The sequence below is a fragment of the Petaurus breviceps genome, unplaced genomic scaffold (genome assembly GCF_028583685.1).
Source record: "Petaurus breviceps papuanus isolate PSGF00001 unplaced genomic scaffold, PetGlider_PUasm1.0 558, whole genome shotgun sequence".
NCBI lineage: Eukaryota > Metazoa > Chordata > Mammalia > Diprotodontia > Petauridae > Petaurus > Petaurus breviceps.
The window spans coordinates 1,506,089-1,530,946 of NW_027186376.1; the positions used below are offsets into that span (position 1 = coordinate 1,506,089).

Sequence of the window (24,858 nt, forward strand, 5' to 3'; positions counted from 1 at the left end):
GTGACAGGGCAAAGAGGCAGAACAGACGGTAATAAATCTGGTGGTCCTCCCTCTTTTAGAAGGAATGGAACTGTTGGTTCTTGTCTCATTTGAGTCCTGCAGACAGTCAAGTAGCTCGGGAGGAGGCAAGGTGTGTAGGGCTTATCCCATAGAGCCAATTCCTGCCACCACCACATCCTCCCAATTGGTTCTGAGATGGCCCAGGCTCAGGGAAGTGGGCAAGGGAGGAAGACAAGGGGTTGGGTGCCCTAGCTCTCAACTCATATGGAAGGTTGCCTGAGCATTCAAGTGGAGGCTGGTGCAGTCTCAGGAGCTGAAAGTCTCCTCTGGAGGAGACAATTACTTCAGGTTGACCCAAATCCCCAAAACAGATTATTATTTTATTTTTTTGCTTTTTGTAGGGGGGAGGGCAGGGCAATTGGGGTTTAAGGGATTTGCCTAAGTCACACAGCTAGTAAGTGTTAAGTGTCTGATGCTGGATTTGAACTCAGGTCCTCCTGAGTCCAGGCAGTGCTTTATTCACTGTGCCACCTAGCTGCCCCAAGAACAGGTTTTTCTTAACCAGATACATTTATGCCCCAAAGACTGACCTGTAATCTGGCTGATCTATGAAGGTGAGGATGAGGGGGGTCAATGCACCATTGTATTGGTCACTTGGATTGTTTAACAGCGTGCACACGGTCTGAGTTCAGTTCTTTCCTTTCCTGATATCCTTAATAACCAATGCAATCCTCTTACCCATCCTCACCAGCAGGATGAGTAAAAACCAAGCTATCCTACATTCAGTGTCACCAAGATGAGGGCACCATCACCTGCATATAAGTAGACAACTCATGTCTACATACATATCTTATATTACAATTAACTTGTCAGGAAGGCAGCTTGAGGTGAGGCCCCCTACACACTGTTCCCCATCAGGAAATGATCCAATTGCAGAGCCTATGCTTGCAACCCTCTTTGGCAAGTATATTTTGTAACTCCTATGGGTCAACAACAAGCTCAACAAATACTCATTAAGCCCTTGCTGTATAAAAAGCACCATGCTAGGATAATTTACAAAGTTTAAATAAGACACTTTAAATAAGCTTTCATGGAGCTCACTGTGCAGCAGGAGCACTTGAGAGAAACCCAAGGATGAGGTAAAATGGTATTCATGTGTCAGAGTTACAAATGAGATGCTATTGTGAAGTCCAAGAGATACAAACACTGGGGATGGGGAGTATCAGGAAAGCTTCCTGGGAGAGATGGCGTCTAAAATGCCCTCCCAAGGGCGGGAACAAGCCTTTCCTGGAATAGGGAAGAATACTAGCACAGACGGCCACCTCTTGCATTGCACCTAAGCAGAGAGCGCATGCTGGCCACCTTGCTTGACCTTTGTGCATCCCTCCTTTTGAAGCTCCTGTGTCCAGCCAATCATCTTCTCAACATCTCCCCCATCTGTCCTCTTCTCCCTACCCCCACAGGCTCCCACTGCAGGCTACGCCTACCTGGACAAGAAGTACTTTCCCACTGGTGCTCCCTGGCCTCTCCAAACCAGGCCTTACACGACTGTTTATTTTGCCTTTCTCAGGCAGAATCCACCACTTGCTTCCTAGGGTTGCAAGACCCTTGGTCGTTACACACCATTGAACTTTGCCAGTCCGATCTCGTACCCTGCTTCTTTCCATGCCCTTTATGCTCCAGCTGCAGTCAGCGCTTCAGCATCTCTCAGACAGACGTCTGGCCTTTCCTGCCCTGTGCCTGTGCTAGCTTAAAATATAAGAATGACAGGCTCCAATAAGAAAATCTGGAGAACATGAAATAGTCTATCTGTCAGATCTATGGATAAGGGGAAAATTTATGGCCAGAAAGAAAGAGAACTTAACAAAATGTAAAACAGTTCATTTTGATAATATAAAATTTAAAAGTTTTTGCACAAACAAAACAATGCAATCAAAATTATAAGGAAAGCAGAAAACTGGGGGTAAACTTTTGCAACAAGCATCTCTGATAAAGGCCTCCTTTCTCAAATGTATAAAGAACTAAGTCCAATTTATAAAAATACAAGTTATTCCCCAACTGATAAAAGTTAAAGGATATGAACAGGCAGTTTCAGACAAAGAAATCAAAGCTATGTATAGTCATATGAAAAAATGCTCCAATCACTATTAAATGCAAATCAAAACAATTCTGAGGTCCCACCTCACATCTATCATTGCGTGTAGTAGCACTGTGAATGAAGAAGATATAATAGCAGCAAATCTAGGCATCAGATGTGGGAAACATGGTGAACATCTGGGAGAAGAGAAACAAGGAAACAGACACAACAGTATCATCAAAGTATACTGAGGTCACTGGACAAAAGTCCTATCGAGGTGAGCAGTTTCTATGACAGTGACAGGAGACTGCTAGCATGCTCTCTCCATGCACAGCAGCGTAGGCAATGCTTCTGAAATTGCCTTTATAATAATTTCACCCTCCAAACTACTGCAATTGAACTACCTGACCTACCTGTAATTAAGTGCTTTGTGTGTATCTGTACTTATTCACTTTACATTGAGGCTACAAACATACTATATACTTGTCTTCTCCATTAGACCTCCACTTCTTGTGAAAAGGAATTGTTTCATTTTTTGTACTTGTACCCCACTGACTAATAAGTGTCTGGCACAAAGAATGCACTTCAACACTGGTCAGTCAACAAATATTTATTTTTAATGGTATTTTCTTTTTCCAATTACATGTAAAACAATTTTTCACAATCATTTTTTATAAGATTTTGAGTTCCAAATCTGTCTCCCTTCTTCGTCCCTAAGACAGTAAGTAATTTGATACAGGTTTCATATATACATGTAATCATGTACAACATATTTCTATATTAGTCTGTTTGTGAAACAAGGAGCATGAAAAAAAAGTATAAAAAACAAAATGAAAATGGTATGCCTTGATGTGCATTCGGACTCCAGAGTTCTTACTCTGGAGGTGGAGAACATTCTTCACCCTGAGTCCTTTGGAACTGTGCTGGATCACTGTATTGATCAGAATAATTAAGTCGTTCAGAGTTGGTCACCGTATACAATGTTCTTCTGCTTCTACTCATTTCACTTTGTGTCAGGTCATATATAAGCCCTCCCAGTTTTTTCTGAGAGCATCCTAGTCATCATTTCTTATAGCACATAGTATATTCCATTACATTCATATACCACAACTTGTTCAGTCATTCCCTAAATGATGGGCATCCCTTCAATTTCCAATTCTTTGCCACTACAAAAAGAGCTGCTATAAACATTTTTGTACACAGTGATCCTTTTCCTTTTTTTATGATTTCTTTAGGATACAGACCTAGTAGTGGTATTGCTGCATCAAAGGATATGCACAGTTTTATAGTCCTTTGGGCATAGGTCCAAATTGCCAGAATGGTTGGACCAGTTCACAACTCCACCAACGGTGCAATATTGTCTCAATTTTCCTCCATCTTCTCCAACACTCATTTCCCTTTTCTGTTTAGCCAACCTGATAGGTGTGAGGTGTCAAAAAATGATCACTAAAATACAAGCAAAAAGAAAGACAGTTCTTGCCCTCCAAAAGTTTACATTCTAACTGAGGAAGACAGCACATAAAAGGAAGCTATAAAGGTGGGAAGTAAAGAGGAACTGGGAGAAGCATGTCGGAGAACTTAGTCTAGGCAATCAAAAGTGTCATTCAAAGAGGAATGAAAGACTGAACCCGGCCAGCTTGGATACTGTTCTTAAAATGGAGGTCCTGGGAAGAACTGACCAGTCACAGGAGGGGGTCATAACAGTCACATGATCTTCCAGGCCGCTGGAGAAAGAAGTTGGGAGAAGCAGAAGCAGAGCACAGAGAGAAATTAAAACAAACAAACATGCTTTTCTTGCTTGAAAGGGCTATGCCATACTCTGCTGTTTTTTGTGTTCCCTGGTCTTTCCTCTGCCTTCTGCAGATGCTGTTTTGATGCTGAATCTGACTGGTGAATTTCCGATGCATTTCCCTATCACTCCTCTTCTGTGTGTCTTAAGAATTTCATTCTTTCCTCCTAGATTAACTTTCCTTGGAATTTTAGGCCGTAGGATGTTCTTTGCCTTTCCCTGAATCTTTTGAAATCTGTGCTCCAAAAACATAGAGGGCATGTCAGATGAGGCCCAACTTTCTTCTCCTTGCCTATGAAAAAGGCTCAGATGGACTGGCCAGTTCTCTCATGGGTCTCACCCAGTCAGTTCCTCCTCGGTGAGAATCAGGTCCAGGACAGAATTTCCCTTTCTAGTTCTTCCATTTGGGGGAAGGTAAAATTATTACAAAGACAATTTCAGAAGCATTACTTGCTCTGCTCTCCATAAAGAGAGCATGCCAGCATTTGATCAGGATAATTAAAGTCTCCTATCCTCGTCATATTAAGACCCTCCTCCTCCTCCTTCTTTCTTGCCAGACAGACAGAGAGTTTTTGTCCAGGAGGTTTATCGTATCATTGTGTCTGTTTCTTTCTCTGTTGCTATTCTCCCAATGTTCTCCACCATGTCTCCCACATCTGATTCCTGGATTTTCTATTATTACATCTTCTTCATTCACCATGCTATTCTTCTCTCCCACTGACTCTTATCTGTTCTGTTGGTTTTTTTTTTCTTTGTATAAGATATCTTAGGTCTTATCCCATCAAGTGAAAAAAACCCCATAACACCATGGATTAAATTTGTATCCTTGTATTAATTAAGGTAGTTTGGGAGGGAGGTCATTAGTACTTGGGGGATGAGAAAGGCTTCAGGTCAATGGTGCTTGAAGTGAACCTTGGGCGGGGGGGGGGGGGGGCGGTAAACTGAGACAAATGTAAGAAGTAGGTGCATTCCAGGCACGGAGACAGGAAATGCAATGTGTGTGAGGATCACAAAGAAGGCCAGTTTGGATGGATGGACAGATTGCAGAAGGGGAGTAATATCCAACAAGGCTGGAAAACCAGATTGGGACCAGGTTGCATAAGGCTTTTAAAGCTAAACAAAGGAGTTGATATTTGATCCCAAAGGCAATAGAAAGTCTCTGGGGTGGAATACAGCAATCACATGGTGAGATTTGCACTTAAGGAAAATTACTTTGGCAGCAAACAGTGTGTAGGATGGACTGCAGTAGGGAAAGATTTGAGGCAGAGAAACCGATTAGGTGGCTGCTGCAATAATCTAAGCAAAAGGTGATAAGGACCTGAACTCATGTGGCAGCTATGTAAATGGAGAAAAGGGAATGGATGCAAGACACACTGTGGAAAGGGTGGAGCCAAGATGGCAGAATAAAAGCTGGGACTTGCTTGAGCTCCCCCATGAAACCCTCCAAATACCTATAAAAATTGTCTCTAAAGAAATTCTAAAGCTACAGAACTCACAAAATGACAGAGTGAAACATATTTCCAGTCCAAGAGAGCCTGGAAGGTTGAGAGGAAGGGTCTATGGCACACAGCTGGCAGCAGAGCACAGTCCAGCATGGGCTGCGCAGGGTGCAGACAGGGCCAGGGCAGGCCTCAAGGGGACTCACTCGCTGGTGATTTCCAGACTTCTCAATCCACAGAAGCTGAGAACAGTGTGAAAGGTCAGTGGGGAAACTCTGTGCGACCTGGATGAAAGAGGAGTGTGTAAGCTGGCCCCAGCCCTGGGGTGGCAACAGCGGCTGCTTCCAGAGCTCTGGGCCCACAGACAGTGGGGGATCCAGTGACTAATACAAAACCTCTGAAGCCTGGGATAGTAATCCACCCCCACCCCCATTGGAAGCAGAGTCCTGCCTTGACAGGGAGTTAGAAAGTCAAGTATTTGTCTGAGAAGATGAGTAAACAGCATCAAAAATAAAATCAGACTACAGAATAATACTGTAGTCAAATTCCAGAGTTCACAAGTCAAGGAGAAAATATTGCAAGCAGTCAGAAAGAAAAAATTTGAGTTTGTGGAAATACAATCAGGATAACACAAGACCTAGAAGCTTCTACATTAAGGGATCAGAGGGCTTGGAATATGATATTCCAGAGGTCAAAGGAGCTGGGATTAAAACCAAGAATCACCTCCGCAGCTAAACTGAGTATCATGTTCCAGGGGAAAATATGGGCATTCAGTGGAATAGAGGACTCTCAAGCATTCCTGACGAAAGGACTAGAGCTGAACAGAAAATCTGCCTTTGAAACAGAAGAATTTACATTCCTACATGGAAAGATGACATTTGTAACTCATGAGAGAGAGAGAGAGAGAGACAGAGAGAGAGAGAGAGAGAGAGAGAGAGAGAGAGAGAGTAAGTGGCACAGGGTGAGTTGAATATGAAGGGATGATATCTAAAAAATAAAATTAAGGGGTAAGAGGAATATATTGGGAGAAGGAAAAAGGAAGAGATAGAATGGGGGTAAATTATCTCACAGAAAAGGGCAAGAAAAAGGTTTCACAATGGAGTGGAAAAGGGGGAGGTGAGAGAGCATGAGTGAACCTTACTCTCATTGTATTTGGGTTCAGGAGGGAATAACAAACACACTCAATTGATTTATCTTACCCAAAAGACAGTAAGGGAGGAGGAGATGGGGGCAGGGGGAATAACAGAAGGGAGGGCAAATTGGAGGAAGGGCTAATCAGAATACATGCTGTCTTGGGGTGCGGGAGGGGAGAAAATTTGGAACTCAATCTTGTGGAAATGAATACTGAAAACTAAAAATAAATTAATTAATTTTTTAAAAAGGAAAAAAAGATACTGTGGGGGTAAAAACAGCAACATGGTGACTAATTTAACATAAAGAGAGAGGGACCATGAAGTCTGGAAGATTCAAAGATGATGCTAAGGTGACAAACCCGGGGGACTAGAAGCACAGCAGCACTTCTGACAGAAATGGACCATCTGGAAGAACAGAGGGGTCAGTAAAGATGATGAGTGGAGATGTTTCCTGGAAATCTGGTATGAAACATCCAAAAGGCAATTGGTGATACAGAAATAAAGCTCAGGGAGGAGATTAGGGCTGGAGATATGTACACTGCATGTGTATGCATGCGTGCATGTGCATGTGTGTATGTGTGTGCATGTGTGTGTGCACGTGGGGGACAGGAGGCTGATGCAGGTTCTAAGTCCTTCAAACATCTACATTAGGTCCCACCTGTTACAATCCACATGAAGACACAGTGATGCATGCTGGAAGGTTCCTTTTTCCCTTTTTGGAACATGCACAGTTACCTTGACTTTCCTGGGAGCTTACTGCACAGTGACAGAAAGACCTTTTCACTGATGGCTGAGTATGCAGACAAAAAGCTTGAAATCTCTTTCCTGGTGGTGAGCAAGGCAAGAGCTGGTGGCATCTGCCAGCAAAAGTGGCAGGGCCTCCTGCAAATACCTTATTTCCTTATTCAGGTGCCACATAACCATGGACAAATAACCCTGCAGGGGTCTTGATTGGTTTTATTTAGTTTTTCCTTATCTTGAATGAATAAGAATCAGAGATGGCATGGACGTATAACCATGTCAGCTTTGAAAGGCTGTAAGGGCCATCAATCAGCAAGTGGGGGCCAGAGCAGAGTATGCCTGTAGCTGGTACAACTGAAGCCTGGTGGTAATTAGCCCTAAGGATCAATCTGTTTAACCCACTCCATGACTTGATGCAGCAAGCAGCCTAGGCACCATGTCCTGAAAACCAGAGAACTACCAGGCCACAACCAGAAAACTTGAAGAAGTAAGCATTTTAAGGTGGAGCTCAGTAACCAAGCAAGTATGCAGCAGAAAAAGTATGTCCTGGTTTGGTACAGGGCTGGGGGCATTGTTTGTAGGTTGGGTCTTGATATGTCTTCTTAGCAATTATCCCTTTGTGAAAACGAACTGATTTTTGGTGGTGAAATTACACTGATGCAGTCATCAGCAGCTGATATTAGGCATTGGGGAGAATGGCTGGATGGAGGCTCATAAGCAATGGTGCCAAACACCCCCCCCCCAAGCCCTCAGGGTTACTCCCAGAGCTCTGAGAAGTCCATCCAGCCTTTCTCTGGGCATCCAAGCTGCCAGTGAGAACAGGGTTTCAGAAGGAGCCCAGAGGGAGAGTGTGACAGGGGCCCTGGCCAATGAGGGCTCGAGCCTGGGCATATGTGCAGTGTGCTCTGCAAGCTGCAGTCCATGTGGCAGCTCAGGGAGCCTAGCAGGGCTTAGCATGGTGTCTGGCACAAAAAAAAGCACTTCATAAATGCTAGATGATGGACTGAGAAGAGGGAGCAGAAGAGCAGCTTGGGGCATAGCCAGTCATAGGATGAGATAGGCCAGAAAAGGAGGCTAAAGAGTAATGTGATGGGTAGGGCAGAGTCATGCCATGGAAACCCACAGAAAGGGAAGCATCTAAGAGAGGGTGATCAGCAGCATAAAATGCAGCCTACAGGCCAATGGACAGCTGAGAAAATATCATCAGACATGACGATTAAGAGATCAATGGTAATTCTGGAGAGATCAGGTGAAGTCAGAAGGACTGAGGACTGAATGAGAACAGAGGAACCAGGGGCAGCAAGTGTAGGCAGATTTTCCATGGAGCAGGGCTGAGAAAGGCAGAAGGAGGGGATGGGTAAAATTTTGTGGAGTTTATTTTCAGGAGAAGAAGCCTGGGCCCTATTAAAAGCAGTAAGGAAGGAATCAGCAAGTATGGAGAGGTTAAAACTGTAGGTGGGGATGACTGGGAATCAACATGCTGGAGAAGATGGCAGAGACCATATCAAGGGATTACATACATCCAACAACTGAGTCCAAGTGGGGGGTGGGGAGCCCAGAGGTTTTTTTCTAGCCATGACAGCATTGGTTTCTTCCTCCCAGCACCCATCCTTTCTTTCCCCTCAACATCTGGTACTTGGCATGGCTTACAGATGTTCTTGATCCCCTTTGGTTCCTAATTTCTTTCATGCCCATGCTGTTTCATATTATTATTAATTTTGTAAATGTTTTTAACTCCCCTATTCAATTGTAAGTTTAAAGAATCTTATTTATATTTATATATCCCTTGGAATCTAATAGTGGGACATGCTAGGCATGGGGGTGCAGCCCTGCCAGGAAGGCTGAGACTGAGAGATAGCTGAAGTGGGTTCTGAACTACAGTAGGGCTAATGCTGAGGTGTCCAGAGGGACATCAGGTTATTTAAGGAGGGAAGAACCAGGCCAGGTTGGAAAAACAACATGTTAAAGCTTCCATGTAATCAGCATTGGGAACAGACCCATGAGTGGCTTCCAGGCTGGTGTATGAGGGAGGAAAAAAAGGGGGAAGGAAGGAATGGAAAGAAAGGAAGAAAAAAAGGAAGGGAGAGAGGGAGGGAGGGAGGGAGGGAGGAGGGAGGGAAGGAAGGAAGGAAGGAAGGAAGGAAGGAAGGAAGGAAGGAAGGGAGAGAGGGAGGGAGGGAGGGAGGAGGAGGGAAGGAAGGAAGGAAGGAAGGAAGGAAGGAAGGAAGGAAGGAAGGAAGGAAGGAAGGAGAGGGGAAATAGTGGTACTTGATGAGGTTTGTTGAAATGAAAAGCATTAGACTAGAGTCAGAAGGGTCCCTCGCTCAGTATACTTTTCATTACATCAGGGTGCTTTTAAAGACAAGGATATAACCCTCAAGGAGTTCAGTTCTGGTTCCTGACACTCTAGCCTGTTTTTTTTTTAAATAGGTTTACCACATTTCCAGGCAGAAGCCTAGAAAAACAACACAACCAGTTTTCCTGGGCCCAGCAGTCCACCGTGAACCCACATTTAGAATGGTTATGCAGTCATGGCATAGTAGAGAAAACACTGAATTTGGAGTAAGGGGATGCAAGCTCAAATTTTAGCTCGCTTATTTTTTACTATCCATATAACTTTAGTCAGTGAACAATCATTTCTTGCATGCTTTATATGTCAGTCACTGTGCTAAACAGCAGGGATAAAAACGCCAAAAGAAGAGGTTCCTGCACTCAAGAAGTGCATATTCTAAAGTGGAGACACTAAGCAAACCAGGATGTAGGTAGAAAGTATCCCCGGGGTACCTGGGAGGAGGGGAGGTGGACGGGCAGGCCTGGGGCAGGGCCCAGGTTCCCAGGGGTGAGGAGGAGGCACAGGAGGGCCTGAGGATGTGGAAGGGAGTAAAAGAAAGGAGGAAGGGGACAGCCTGGGCAAATCCCTTTACCTTCCTAAATTTGTTTCCTCATCTGTAAATTAAGAATTACAACCCCTATGTCTCAGGGTTGTTGTCAGGATCAAAGGAGATAATATTTAAAAAGCAAGCCCTGAAGCCCTGTATAAATACCAGCTACTATTATCTGTAAAATGACATGCAATTTCTTGCGATGTCAAATCTTAACGCTTCTAAAAAGTCAAGATGTCTTTCTCAGGCAAAAAGCATCTTTAATGCTACTGTTACTTTCTCGGAGGCAAACATTTCCCCTTGGTTAGAGATATGGAATGTGATATCACTGAAACAATGAGGGATTCTGAGTCTGAGGGCCTGAGCTGGGACCCCAAGGCTGCCGTTTGCTGCCTCTCTGATCTTGGGCAAGATCTGAGCACCTTGATTTGCTCAACCATAAAATGAAGAGGAGGTTCAACGAGAGGCTCAAGCTAGGCTTTAAGGCTCCTCCAGCTGAAGATCTGTGGTTGGGCACAGTGGTCAAGCATTAAGTAACACCAAGTGGTGGAAGGATGTATGAGGATACATGCCCCTGTCCTCTTCTGAATGAAGAAACACTACCTGTGTGCACACTTCTGCCCCCCAGTGACAGGAGGCAAGACTACAATTACCAGGGCCAATGCCAACAAGAATTGGTAAAAGCTTGGTTCAGAATTTAGGTACATTCTGGAATGCAATCAAAGGCAGAAATCACCTATTAACCATGGGAATTTAACTTTCAACATCAAGACTGTTAAAAATATTCATTTAAAACACGTTTATGGGCCTCAGTTTCCTCTTCTGTAATACATCTGTAGTACCTATCTCACAAGACTATTGTGATTTGTAAACTGTAAGACCCTTCTGAAGGGTGAATTATTACTGTTATTAAAATTAACACATAAACAGCTATATCAATTTATTATCTGCCTCAGAGGCGCAAAGGAGATAATAATCATAAAGCACTTAGCACAGTGGTTGGGGCATAGCAAGCCCTATGTTAATTAGCATTATCATTGCCTAGTTTTTCCTTTCATCTTGACTCTGACTACGGAGCCATGTAATCAAAGCCAATGCTGACACTGTTCTTCTGATCCTTATATCCTTCCATTGGGAAAAACAATCCCATTTGTCATAATGATTCTATTGTGCTATTCTACCATATACTATACAACCACTGGTTCAGTCATTCTTGTTAGTTAACAGATACTTCGGCTGTTTCCATTATTTTGCTATTACAAATGCTACTACTATAAACATCTGCATACAGATTTTCAAATACTTTGAAATGTTTTCAAGTATATTCTCAGTGATGAGGTAACTGGGTATTACTATTATGATAACTCATCATAGACCACTTCTATTCATCTTCAGGGCCATCTCAGTTTACCTATCTTCCCCAAACAACCAAGTACTGAGTTTTATAGTTTTTGTTTATCCTTGCCAACTTAATGGCCACCTTAAGAGATTGTGTAAAAAATACAAACAAGGTGATCTTTGGCACTTTCAAACTCTTCTCCCTCCAATATTGTCTAAAGTAAAATGTAGAAGACAACAGTTTGGGTGCCTTATGCTTCCATTGGCTATTTCCAACTGTCAACTAATACAATAAAGTAAAGGTCACCTTTGGCTTGCTTTTCTCCAGGTGAAATTAGCCCCAAGAAACTGAGCATTAACTATTCATTTTTTTAAGGACAGCAAGAAAAATAAATAGGAATAAAATAACAAAAATTACATACAAGAAGATGAAAATTAATTAGAAGTAGGTCTCTCTAGTGGGATTTCCTGAAGGAAAAACAACTTTGTTATTCCCTTCCCTATCTTCTGTACAAAAGAATTGAGAGTAAACCTAAAGTATCTTCTGCTTTCACCACCTGAAGCAAAAATGTATGTTTTCTTCCCCCCCCCCCATTTTGTTACAAATACTTAGGCTTTAAGTGAAAGGAGATGGAAAAATCAGATTTCTCTTTCAACTTTCAGAATACAACATGAAATTCTAGAAAACTTCAAAAGAATTATCTCCGTGCTTCTCTTAAGAGATTCAAACCTCATAAACATGAAAACAGCAAAACATACTCAATTTTCAAGGAAGTAACACAAATAATTATTTTGTATCCACTGAATAATAATACTACAAGTATATGGGGAAAAAATGATGTCCACTAATTAAATCATTTTTTAAAAAGCTACTCCCTTTCCCAGATCTAATCACATTTCAATACATTCATTCATGGCCAATTATATGTACTCAAGAATTTTCAAAAATTTCTAAGAAATGTCTTCAAATGTATAGATCAATCCATATTTAATTCTTAGTGTGTATTATGGAAATCTGGCCACCAGAAAGCATACAATTTCCAAGCTATAAAAAAAAGCGGATAATTTTCCTCCATTAGCATTCATTGGCCATCTTCTCTTTCTCCAAACTTAAAGTTCATTTGAAAGTGTTTTCTTTAAACTTATCTTTTAAAACTTTAAAATCATCTTTTGCACTGAAGCCAACCATTATTACAAAACACCAAAGGAGAATTTCTTTATAAATTTAAAATTAAGAATGGCCAAGATTTCTATATCTAGTCCAGCTTCTTAGCCCTGGACCAGAACAAAGTGGCAGCACAAACTACCTCCCCTCTCAGACTGCAGTGCTGGCACGGAAACCACCGATATTTCTAATCTTTGTTACTCCCCCTAAGCTTGAAAGAGGCGGCACCTTGGCCCTCACATTTCTGTCAAAAACAACAGAAAACAATGTCCTGCTTCCCTAGGAGGCTATTTCTCTTTGGTTCCTTCTCTTCCTCGAAGCTGTGATTACCTCTGAGCAACTTCACGAGTGGAAGGAAAGGGTTAGTAAAGGGAGAAAGCATTTGGACAATGTGAACCAGACATTAAATACATGCACGTGCATGCACACAGATAGATAATAGGCATAAGGATATGTGTGTCTATGTGTATGTCTGCCACTATCCCTGGTTGCCATGTGATCCTCACACCTTCAGAAAAACTTGGAATAAATAAGCAGCCAGACTCCCAAGTTTGTACAAGGACAGGGGAAAAAGAACAGAGAGAAGCAGAGAAGGGAACAGCAGCAGCATGCAAATCCGCTAACCTTCCCGCAAAGTCTGGTACGGATCCTGGCATCCTGCTGAGTCAATGTCCTGCCCTTGCTTCAGTCCAATCCCCGAGAGTGGCAGGACTCCAGAGGCACACTGGAGGATCTTAGTCTTGTCCTCCAGCATGCTGGAAGGGATCTGGGGCTCCAGAAGCAGATGCTGCAGTAAGTCAGACTTCCCTCACCACCCCCCCTGCAAGAGGCAGTTTGCTTCTTGTAGAAGGTCTGCTCACCATCACTTTCTAAGCTGCTGTTTCATTTCTCCAGAACAAGGAGTTGCCAGCTGCCCAAGCCTGATCCCATTTGGGGAAGGGGACACTGAAGGGAGTGCTTCTTCCAGTCAGGACTCAGACTGGGCAGAGACACCTCCCTCTTCCACCCAAATTTCAATAGCAAGCACTGGGATGATTTCAATGAGCAGAGCTGTGCATACTGGAAGCAAGGAAGGGGCCCATAGAGAAGCTGCTCGTAGCAACCAACCAACCTCATTCACCCAAAATAGTAAACACAGTTGGTTTCTCTGCTCAGACCTTCAAGACTTCTGCCAGACAGGCAGGATCACATGACTTGATTCACTTCTGCTCCTCTTCCTACTTCCCCTCCCCATCCAAAGCAAGGACAAAGCTGGGATGCAGGTCCTTTCATGTCATTTTACATTTTCATTAATTTTGAAACCATTTAAAAATGTTTACAACTAAATGATACCAAATGAAAAACTCTAGAACATTTTACTCTGCCAGTCAAATCTCTTAAGCTCTCTTATACCAGCTTCCTCCGACGGCCTTCTAAAGTTTTACTGCTAAAGCCACCTACAAGGCAAGAGAAGTAAGACAGAAACCAGGAGTCTTCCCAGTCTTCTTATTGCAGCAAAGAACCAGAGAGAAATCGGTGTGTCGAGATTACAGAATGGCTCCAAAACTGTGGGACACGAATGAAATGTGTCCTAAGAAATGGCAAATAGAGACCCATGCAAACTGGTGCTGAGCGATGGAAACAGAACTAGGCAAAAATCGCTCTACGCGCACAATGCTAGCAATGTAAATAAACAATGAAAGACCGCACTAACAGCCATAACTAAGCTTAGCCTTGAGAAGAGCTGGAAGAAGGTAGCTTTCACCTCTCACTGCACAAACTGGCCACTGGGAGGGAAGTACTGCACACACTGTCAGCACCAGCTGATGTATTTGTTAGCTTTGCCAAATTGCTGCTTTTTTCTTTGCTTTTCTTGTAGGCAACTGCTGGTTCAGCAGACAGATGACTGACCCTGCCAGTTGGTAAATATTCATTAAATGTGCCCATAGGCACCATGCAAAGCAAAAGACAGTTCCTGCCCTCAAGGAACTAACAGGGGAGCCAAGTGAACCACCATGTGCAAACAAACCATATACAAGATAAACAGGAAAAAGTTAAGAGAATGGTAGAGAAAAGGCAGGGGCTGGCCTGGGCTCTCCCAAATTCCCCTCCAAACAGCTGTAAAGAATGCCTCAAAATGAATTCTGGAGTGGCAGAATCCACAGAAGGATGAAGTCAATCTTCTAACCCAAGACAAATGAGAAGGCTGTTAGGAAAGGTCAGTGGTGCCAGTGTGAGAGGAGCACAGTCCACCATGCCAGCAAACCATCAGCAGGCCTTGGCACGCTGCATTACCAGTAGGAGTGGCAGTTTCTGGAACTCTCAGCCCAGAAAACTGCTCAAAAGGAGATTCCAGGGGGTCCTTTTGCTGGCACTGGATGTAGGACTCTGCTGAATCGCCTACACTCAGATCTGAGCTGAAATCCTGGGGGCGAGGAAGAGCATTAGCACACCAGAGCTTGCAGCTGCAGGAGAGCAGGAACCCTGGTCATAGTTCCAGGGTGGAAGAGAGTGCTTGTGGTCACTTACAGAGCAGAGCATGGGCCCGGAAAGTAGGAAACACACCTCTCCTTAGATCATACTACCTTGGAAAACCCCAAAACTTGCAGGTTCCCACTAGCTCTGAAAATAGCCACACACAAAAACCTGAATCTTGGGACAGTGCCCCTTCCACCATAGAAGCAGAGTCCAACCTCAACATAAAATTAAAAGACAAAGGCTGGAAAAATGAGCAGACATTGTAACAACAACAACATCAAAGAATCTGATAATAAAGTTACTATGGCGACAGGGAAGATCAAAACACAAACCGAAAAGAAGACAACAAAGTCAAAACTACTATATCCAAAGCCTCAAAGAAAAATATAAATTGATTTCAGTCCTCCCCAAAAAATTCCTAGTATTCAAAAAGGATTTTAAAAATCATATAAGAGAGGCAGAGGAAAAACTGGGAAAAGAAATGAAGGTGAAGCAAGAAAATCATGAACAATTAGTCAACAACTCACTAAAGGAGGCACACTAAAGAAAAAAAACACCTAAAAAACAGAATATGCCAAATGGGAAAAGAGGCACAAAAATCTATTGAAGAGAAGAACTCTTTAAAAATAAGAACTGACTAAATGGAAAAAGGATGTACAAAAAGCTCACTGAAAAAAATAATTCCTTAAAAATTATAATCGGGCAAGCAGACTCCATGAGACATCAAGAAACAAAAAACATCAAAGAATGAAAAAACAGAAGAAAATGTGAAATAGCTCTTTGGAAAAACAACTAACCTAGAAAAAAGAGCAAGGGCAGATAATTTAAGAATTTCTGGACCAGCTGAAAGCCAAGATCTAAAAAAGAGCCTAGAAAACATCTTTCAAGAAATTATCAAGACAAACTATCCTGATAGTCTAGAACCAACCATGGGAGAAAATGGCAATAGAAAGAATCTACCAATAACCTCCTGAAAGAGATGCTGAAATGAAAACTCCCAGGAAAATTACAGCCAAATTCAAGAGCTTCCAGGTCAAGAAGAAAATAATATAAGCAGCCAGAAAGAAACAATTCAAATATTGTTGAACCACAGTCAGGATAAAACAAAATTTAGCAGCTTCTACATTAAAGAATCAGAGGGCCTAGATTATGATATTCCAGAGGGCAAAGAAGCTAGGATTACAACCAAGAATCACCTACCCAGCAAAACTAAGTATAATCCTTGGGGGAAGGGGGGAGCAAAGGATATTGAATGAAATAGTGAGGTCTTTCAAGTATTCCTGATGAAAAGATCAGAGCTGAATAGGAAATCTGACTTTCCAATATAAGATGCAAGAGAAGCACAAAAAGATCAGGAATGAGAAATAATAAGGGAATTCAGTAAGGTTAAACTGTTGACATTCCTACATGGGAAGATGATACTTGTGACTCCTAAGCACTTTCTCATTACAGGGGCCGTTAAAAGGAGTATACATAGACAGACAGCATGGGTTCAAGTTGAATATGATGGTATGGTATCTAAAAACATGAAATTAAGGGTGAGAAAGAGAAATGAGCTGGGAGAAGGGGAAAGGGAGATGGAGAATATGGTAAATCACCTCACATAAAAGAGGTGCAAAATATATTTTACAGTGGAGAGGAAGATGGGAAAGGGAACAGCGCTTGAACCTTACTCTGATCAGAAATGCTCAAAGAGGGAATAACATGCATGCTCAATTGAATATAGAAATCTATCTTATCCTACAAGAAAGCAGGAGGGGAAGGAGATAAGAAAAGGGGGAGGGACTGACAGAAGGGAAAGCAAATTGGAGAAAAGAGTAGTCAGAAGCAAAACACTTGAGAATGGACAAGATAAATAGGAGAATGGGATAAAGGTAAATAAACAGCAATAAATGTGAAAAAAATTTCTACAGCAAGTTTCTCTGGTAAAGGTCTCATTTCTCAAATATATAGAGAAATGAGTCTAACTTGTAAAAAAGAGCCATTCCCCAATTGTTGGACATGAACAAGCAATTTTCAGATGAAATAATCAAAGCTACCTATAACTATATTAAAAAAATGTTATAAATCACTAATGACTAGAGAAATGCAAATTAAAATAACTCTAAGGTACCCTCCTCCACCCCTATCAGATTGGCTAATACAACAGGAAAGGAAAATGACAAATGTCAGAAGGAATGTAGGAAAATTAAGACCCTAATGCACTTTTGGTGGGAATTGTGAACTGATTCAACCGTTCTGGAGAGCAATTAGGAACCATGCTCAAAGGGCTATAAAACCATGCACATCCTTTGACCCAGCAATACTTATCACTACTAGGTATACATCCCAAAGAGATTTTTAAAAAAGGAAAAGGAACTATTTGTAGAAAAATATTTATAGAAACTCTTTTTGTAGTGGCAAAGAATCAGAAATTGAGGGGATACCCATCCATCAGGCAATGACTTGAACAAGCTGTGGGCATATGGTTGTAATGAAAACCTATTGAGCTGTTAAGAAATGACAAGCAGAAAAACCTGGAAAGACTGCCATGAACTAATGCAAATTGAAATGAGCAGAATCAGAGTAACATCAATACTGTATGATGATCAACTATGAATGATTTAGTTCTTCTCAGCAATATAATGATTCAAGACAATTCCAAAGAAGTCATGAGGGAACATGCTATCCACCTCCAAAGAAAGAACTGATGGGAGTCTGAATGCAGATTGAAGGATTTTTTTTTAACTTTCTTTATTTTGCTTAGGCTGTTTTGTTTTGGTTTTCTGATCTGTGTTTTCTTTCATAACACAACTAATATAGAAATATGCTTTGCATGACTGCACATGTATAACTTATATCAAATTGCTTGCCTTCCTTCTCAATGAGGGGAGACAGAAAGAAGAGAGGGAAAGAATGTGGGACTCACATTAAAAAAAAAAAAGAATTTTAAAAATTGTTTTTACATGTAATTGGGCAAAAACAAAATATAAAAAAGAATGCTTGTAATGGTAATGGAAATCTGAAGATCTTCCCTGTCCCTTAGCCCCTTGATAGGCTTAAGTGAATCTGAGATCCTTCCCTGATTTGAAAATATACTCTGCCCCCTAATGGGCACGGCCTGAGGCTTGTTTTTCAGGAATGACCACACCTTGTTACTTTGTGATTGGACAGTGGGTCAAGAGGGTTGTGACATTCTCTGATGCAGGAGAAGGCTATATATGCCATGATGTGAGGTTTTGCTTTGGGGCTCACTTTGGGAAGAGTTGTGTGATTTGGCCAGATGAGACTCTGGGCAGCCGTTGAGCCCCCGGGCTTTGAAAACCCTGATGCTGGTGCTTTTCTCTCTGGTAACTGAGTAGGTATGGATGTAATGGTCAGATAGCTGGAAGCCCTGTCTGCTAGTCTGTTTCTCTGTCTGTATTTTTTGTCTGCTTATAACTTCTTGTATTCTCTGTAGTTCGGGGTGCTGACCTTTTCCCTTGAACTAGGTAAATGATATATGTTTAATTAAAGTAAGATTTTTAACCCATTTTGAGTTGCTTTCCTTTAGAAAAGCAGGTCTAAGAACCTGTGCTAGCAACCATCCTGGCTGCTAATGATTAAGAGAAAGAATTATGAGGGGATGGGGAAGGTTTCTTGTAGAAGATGGGATTTTACTTGGGACTTAAAGGAAGCCAGGAGGCAGAGATGGAGAGAGAGCATTCCAGGGATGGAAGACAGCCAGAAAAAAATGGCCAGAGTCAAGAGATGAGTATCTTGTTTATGAAACAGCCTGGAGGCCCACTGTTAACTGGATTGAAAAGTACATGGTAGGAAGTAAGGTATAAGAAGTCTGGGAAGGTAGAAAAGGGCTAGGTTATGAAAGATTTTTTTAACATCAAATAGAGGACTTTCTATTTCATCCTTGGGGTGATAGGGAGCCATGAAATGGTCAGGCCTGAGAAAAATCACTCAAGTGGTGAACGGAGAATGGACTGGAGCAGGAACCCACCACCATGCTATTACAATAGTCCAGGCATGAGGTGATGAAAGCCTGAAGCAGGAGGGTGGCAGTGTCAGAGAGAAGGGTGCAGATCTGAGAGATGTTGCCAAGGTGGACCTGACCACAGACGGGCTGTGGGGGAGAGAGGAGTCCAGACTGACGCCGTCTGGGTTGTGGGCCTGAGGGACTAGGACTGTGTTACTCTCAAAAGTAATAAGGGGGGGGTGGAGTTTAAGGGGGAAAACCATGAGCTCTGTTTCAGACATGCTGAGTTTTTTTTGTAGCATGCTTCTTTTGTTTTTTAATTAATTAATTTACTTTTAGTTTACAACATTCAGTTCCACAAGTTTTTGAGTTCCAAATTTTTCCCCCTTCCTCTCCTGCCCCCTCTCCCTCATGGTGGCATGCAATTCGATACAGGTTCTAAAAATGCCTTCACGTTAAACATCAGTCAAGTTGTAAAGAAGGATTATAACCAATAGAATGAACAATGAGAAAGGCACAAAACCAAACAAAAAAGAGAGAGCAAGTCGTTTGCTTCCGTCTGCATTCAGACTCCCTAATTCTTTCTTCCGATGTGGATGGCCTTCTCCATCCTGAGTCCTTTGGAGTTGTCTTATAATCTCGCATTGCTGAGAGGAGCCCAGTCTATCAAAGTCCGTCATCAGAGATATGACGTGTCTGTAACTGTGTGCAATGCTCTCCTGGTTCTGCCCTTCTCACTCAGCATCAGTTCGTATAAGTCTCTCCAGGTTATTACGAAGTCCCTCTGCTCCTCATTTCTTATAGCACAATAGGATCCCATTACATTCATGTACCACAACTTGTCAGCCATTCCCCAATGGATGGGTATCCCCTTGATTTCCAATTCTTTGCCACACAAAAAGAGCTGCTATCAATATTTTTTGCACATACAGGTCCTCCTCCCACTTATATGATTTCTTTGGGATATAACCCTAGAAGTGGCATTGCTGGGTCAAAGAATATGTACTTTTTAATAGCCCTTTCGGCATAGTTCCAGATTGCTCTCCAGAATGGCTGGATCAGTTCACAACTCCACCAACAATGCATTAGTGTCCCAATTTTCTCACGTCATCTCCAGTATTTATCATTTTCCTGTTTTGTCACCTTAGCCAATCTGATTGGTAAGATGTGGTATCTCAGAGTTGTTTTGATTTGCATTTCACTAAACAATAGTGATTTGGAGCATTTTTTCATACGATTATAGGTATCTTTAATTTCTTCCTCTGAAAACTGCCTGTTCATATGCTTTGATCATTTATCAACGGGGAATGACTTGTATTCTTATATATTTGACTCATTTCTCTGTATATTTTAGAAATATGGCCTTTATCATAGAGACCAGACATGTTGGATTTTAAGATATCTACTACACATCCAGTTTGAGATATCTGAAAGGCAATGTGAGATTGGAAGTCAGCAGGTTAGGGCAGCAAAGGCAGATTTCAGCAGCCCAGAGAATGGTAATGAAAGCCATGGGGGTTGAAGAGGTGGCATAGAGAGAGAAGAGAAGAGGGCCAGCAGTACTGTGGAAGAGCCAGATTACAGACAGCAGAAAACAACACCCCAGGTTTCCTGCCTGGCCGCCAGCCTCTTGGGGAAGAGAGGAAATGTCACAATAAACAGTGTCCTGCCTTCTGAGGTAAGGGGAGATAAGGTCGTTCCATCTCTCCAGGTCTCCTGCCCCTCCCAAGAGGAGGACAAACAGCAGGCCTCCCCTTCCAGGGAAGGAGGAAAAGTCTATTCTAGCAAGTCCCTAGCAAGGCCTCCTACCTTGGGGGGAGGAATAACATCAGTCCTTCCCTAGGCTAAATGACTACCCAAGGCCAAGAGAGAATTCCACTCTGAGGTCAAACCCTTATGGACAATGAAAACCAACCTGAATTATTCCTTCATGACAACCCGCACGTCCACCCTCATCCCAATGATTCTGACCCCATAACTGTCATTATTCAAACCCTCAGCTCTGTCTTCCTGTTGCTCAGTCCCTTGCTCCCACTCCCCTTACCCCACCTCCACCTCAATGTCCCATTATAAATCTACCCACCTCTTCTACTGTGCTCTCCAGAATGCCTGTTCCATAGACAACAAACCTGCTTTCATCTTTATTTTTTTTCTTTCCCCACTCCTTCCATCTTCTGGCTCTCAATAAGACTGGGCTCCCTGCACATGATGATCCTTGCTACTGTTCTGAGCTAGTGGACTAATGATGGTCTTAACAAAGCTTCCTCAACACAACAGAATCAAGAAAATGGTGTTTATTATTCTCCAGTTAGTCCATGTGTTCCCACTACACAAAGGCCTACCTAGAATGAAAAATAAGAAGGGGAAAAAATCTGTTTAACATTACTAAAAAACTTTGGGTTTCATTTTACATGTATTCACACTACAGTTTTCTTGTAAAGTTATCATGCTTGGAAGTAACATTCCTTTAGACTTCTTTTTTGTTGTTTGCTTTTTGGAGGGGGAAGGCAGGGCAACTGTGTACGAAGAACAGTAAGAAAGCCTGAATGCTCACAGAGGGCCTGAAAGGTAGAAATGCATGAGAGGACCAGAAAGGTAGGGTGAGGTCAATTCACAAAGGGCTTTAAGTGTCAAAGGACTTTTGTTTGTAGAATAGGAAGCCTCAAAAGTCAAATGAATAGGGGAATGATATGCACTCTCAGACCTGCACTTTAGAAAATCATTTGGCAAGGACTTAAGACAGGGAAACCATAATGATAATCCAAATAAAGAGGGGTTGAAGGAAATAGCATACAATCTCTCATCTCCAGGCCTCTGCAATGACCATCCTCCATGCCTAAAACATACCCCACTAGCTTCTCTCTCTCAGAATCCCGACTTCCTTCAAAGACTCAGCTTCAGTGTTAGCTTGCACATGATGTCTTTCCAGAGTCCACAGTTGCTAGGACCCTCCCACCACAAAATCACCTTGTATCCATTTCACACATGTTTCTGGCAAAGGTCAGTTTACATCCCAATCCTAAAGAAAGCAATGTCAAAGAACATTCACACTACTGAACGACTGTGCTCATGTCACATGCCAGCAAGCTTACGCTTCAGAGTCTGCAAGCTAGGTTTTAGCAATGTATGAACTGAGAATGACCAGAAGTGAAGGTTGGTTTTCAAAGAGACAGAGGAACTAGAAAGCAAATTGTCAGAATTTGCTGGATCAAGTAAAAAAACAAAGGAATCCCAGAAAAACATCTATTTTTGCTTTATTGCCTACACTAAAGCCTTTGACTGTGTGGATGACAACAAACTGTCACAAGCCCTCAAAGAAATGGGAGTACACATCATCTTCCTTGTCTCCTGAGGAACCCGTATGCAGACCAAGAAGCAACAGTTATCGAACAAGGAACAACTCATGGGTTTAAGAGCAGAAAAGAAGTATGGAAAGTCACTTTATTTAACATATATGCAGAGTACACCACGTATGCCAGGTGGACAATTTAAAAGCTGGAATTAAGGCTGCTGGGAGAGATATCAACAATCTCAGTTATGCATACAATACCACCCTGATGGCAGAAAGTGATGAAGAATTAAGAAATCTCTTGATGACAGTGAAAGAGGAGAGTATAAAAGTTGACTTGAAGCTTAACATTAAAAAAAAACTAAGATCCTGACAAGTGGTTCCATCACTTCCTGGCAAACAGAAGGAAAAAAACTGGAAGCAGTGTCAGATTTTATATTCTTGGGTTCAAAGATCACTAAAGATGGCAACCGTGGCCATGAAATTAAAAGATGCTCACTTGCTCCTTGGAAGGGAAGCTACGGTAAATCTGAACAGCCCACTAAAAAGCAGGGATATCACCTTTCAAACAAAGGTTTGCATCGTCAAAGAAATGATTTTTTTCCTAGTAACAATGCACAACTGTAAGAGTTGGATTGTAAGGAAAGTTGAGTGCTGCAGAATTGACGCCTTCAAATTGTGGTGCTGGAAAAGGCTTTTGAAAGTCCCTTGGAGAGCAGGATCTAATCAGTCAATATTCAAAGAAATTATCTCTGACTATTCATTGGAAGGACAAATACTGAGGCTGAAGCCTAAACACTTTGGCCACATAATGAGAAGACAGGACTCATTAGAAAAGACCCTGATGTTAGGAAAGCATGAAGGCAAAAGGAGAAGGAAACAGCAGAGGATGAGATGGACAGGTGGTCATGAAAATGATGCATATGACCTTGGACAGACCCTGAGAGATGACGGAGGACAGAAGGGCCTGAATGAATAACAACAATCTTCACTTGATGAGATGACAAACAGCAACATATTTTTACCATTGATGAAATGTAAGCTTCTTATGGGTGGAGGTTTTGACTTTTGATTTTTTTATCTATAGCACTTAGCACTGTATCTGGTCCAAAGTAGTTGCCTGATCGATGCTTTCTGACTATCTGACCAACTGATATATCTTACATATGTATGTATGTGTGTGAATAGATACATAGATGGATATCTTCGTGTGTGTGTGTGTGTGTGTGTGTGTGTATCATTAGTCCATGTCCCTAAAGAATTACTTAGTCAACGTAACTTGGAAAACACTGTTCTACTGTGAATTGAAAGCAATCTGGAACTATGCCTTAAAAGTCACTAACCTGTGCATACCCAGTGATACTACTCACTAGGCCTATACCCCCAAAGAGATCAAAGAAAGAAGAAAAGGACCTTAAATGTTTACAGCTGGGTTGTGTTGTTTTTTGTTGTCCTATCAAAGAACTGAAAACTAAGAGGATGATGGCACACAAATGATGGCATTTGGAATATTTGTGCCATAAGAAGTGACAACATGTGCAGTGTCAGAGAAATCCGGGAAGACTGGTCATAAACTTGATGCAGAGTGAAGTGCACAAAACCAGAAGAACAAAATTCTGATCAACGCCATGACCAACTAAAATTACAGAGGCTGGCTAAAGAGAAGAGAAAGCAAAGCAGGTCATTCTGGCAGCTTCTGTTCCTCCCTCTCTTTTGTTTTAATGCAGAGAAGAGGACTAAGCGCAGCACCAGCAGGTAATACAAACTCCACAAAGAAAAGCCTCTGCATACAGCAGAGCCCTACTGTGGCACGTGCAGCCCTTTTTCTGTTCTGCTGTGAAAATAGAATTCAGAATTCTAAGAACTAGAAAAGGATTGCTTCTCTAGTTCCCATACAAAGAGTAGACACCATTTATATTAAACACTTGTGAAAGAACAACCAGACACCTGACTGATGTGCAGGCCATTTGTGATTTGGGAAATAAACAAAAATCTTTAGCATTTTAAGGCATGAGCTCTCTGGGTTCCCAGGAAAGTTATAAAATTATAAGCCAAATTCTGAATGAGTTCTATGGTTCTAAGAACAAAGGACTCTTTACATACACAAAGAGCTCTTAAGGTGTCCAAGTACTATTTTTCATTAGAAAAATAATTATTCAGTGCTGCAAAGAAGGCTCTTACACTTAAGTGTAGCATTAGCTCATTCTGGAATGTTCTATTTTCTGTGAATCAAATCTGGATATCCCAATACCACTGATGAGAAGTCTTCCACACAGGCTGAGCTCAGAATCACTTAGCCTAATCTCAGGATGTAACCGCAGGGCCGAGTGAAACGGCGACTGACATCTACATGGCATTTACTGTGTGCGAGGCTCTGTACCGGGGGCTTTATAATTAGTATTACATTTAATCCTCACAACAATTCTGTTAACTATGTGCTATCAATAAACTCATTTTACAGATGAGGAAACTGAGGCAAAGAGAAGGCAAGTGACTTACCCAGGGTCACACAGCTAGTAAGGGTCTAAGGACAAATATAAACTCTGGTCTTCCTGACTTCAGATCCAGGGCTCTATCAGCTTGGTCACCTAGCTGCCCT

The 24,858-nt window shown here is 42.0% G+C and overlaps 2 protein-coding genes across 4 annotated transcripts in view; one reads left to right on the forward strand and one right to left on the reverse strand.

Moving 5' to 3' along the window:
* RBX1 (ring-box 1) overlaps positions 1–24,858 on the forward strand; it is a 434,671-nt gene that overhangs the window by 107,090 nt on the left and 302,723 nt on the right. The window lies entirely within an intron of this gene.
* MRTFA (myocardin related transcription factor A) overlaps positions 1–24,858 on the reverse strand; it is a 214,338-nt gene that overhangs the window by 72,277 nt on the left and 117,203 nt on the right. The window contains exon 1 of one of the 3 annotated variants that reach the window (XM_069102865.1): positions 13,189–23,250. The exons of the other annotated variants lie outside the window; for them this stretch is intronic. Coding sequence (XP_068958966.1) covers positions 13,189–13,318 — 130 coding nt within the window. The 5' untranslated portion in view covers positions 13,319–23,250. Of the gene's footprint in view, positions 1–13,188; positions 23,251–24,858 lie in introns of those variants that run through there. 3 annotated transcript variants of the gene reach the window in all.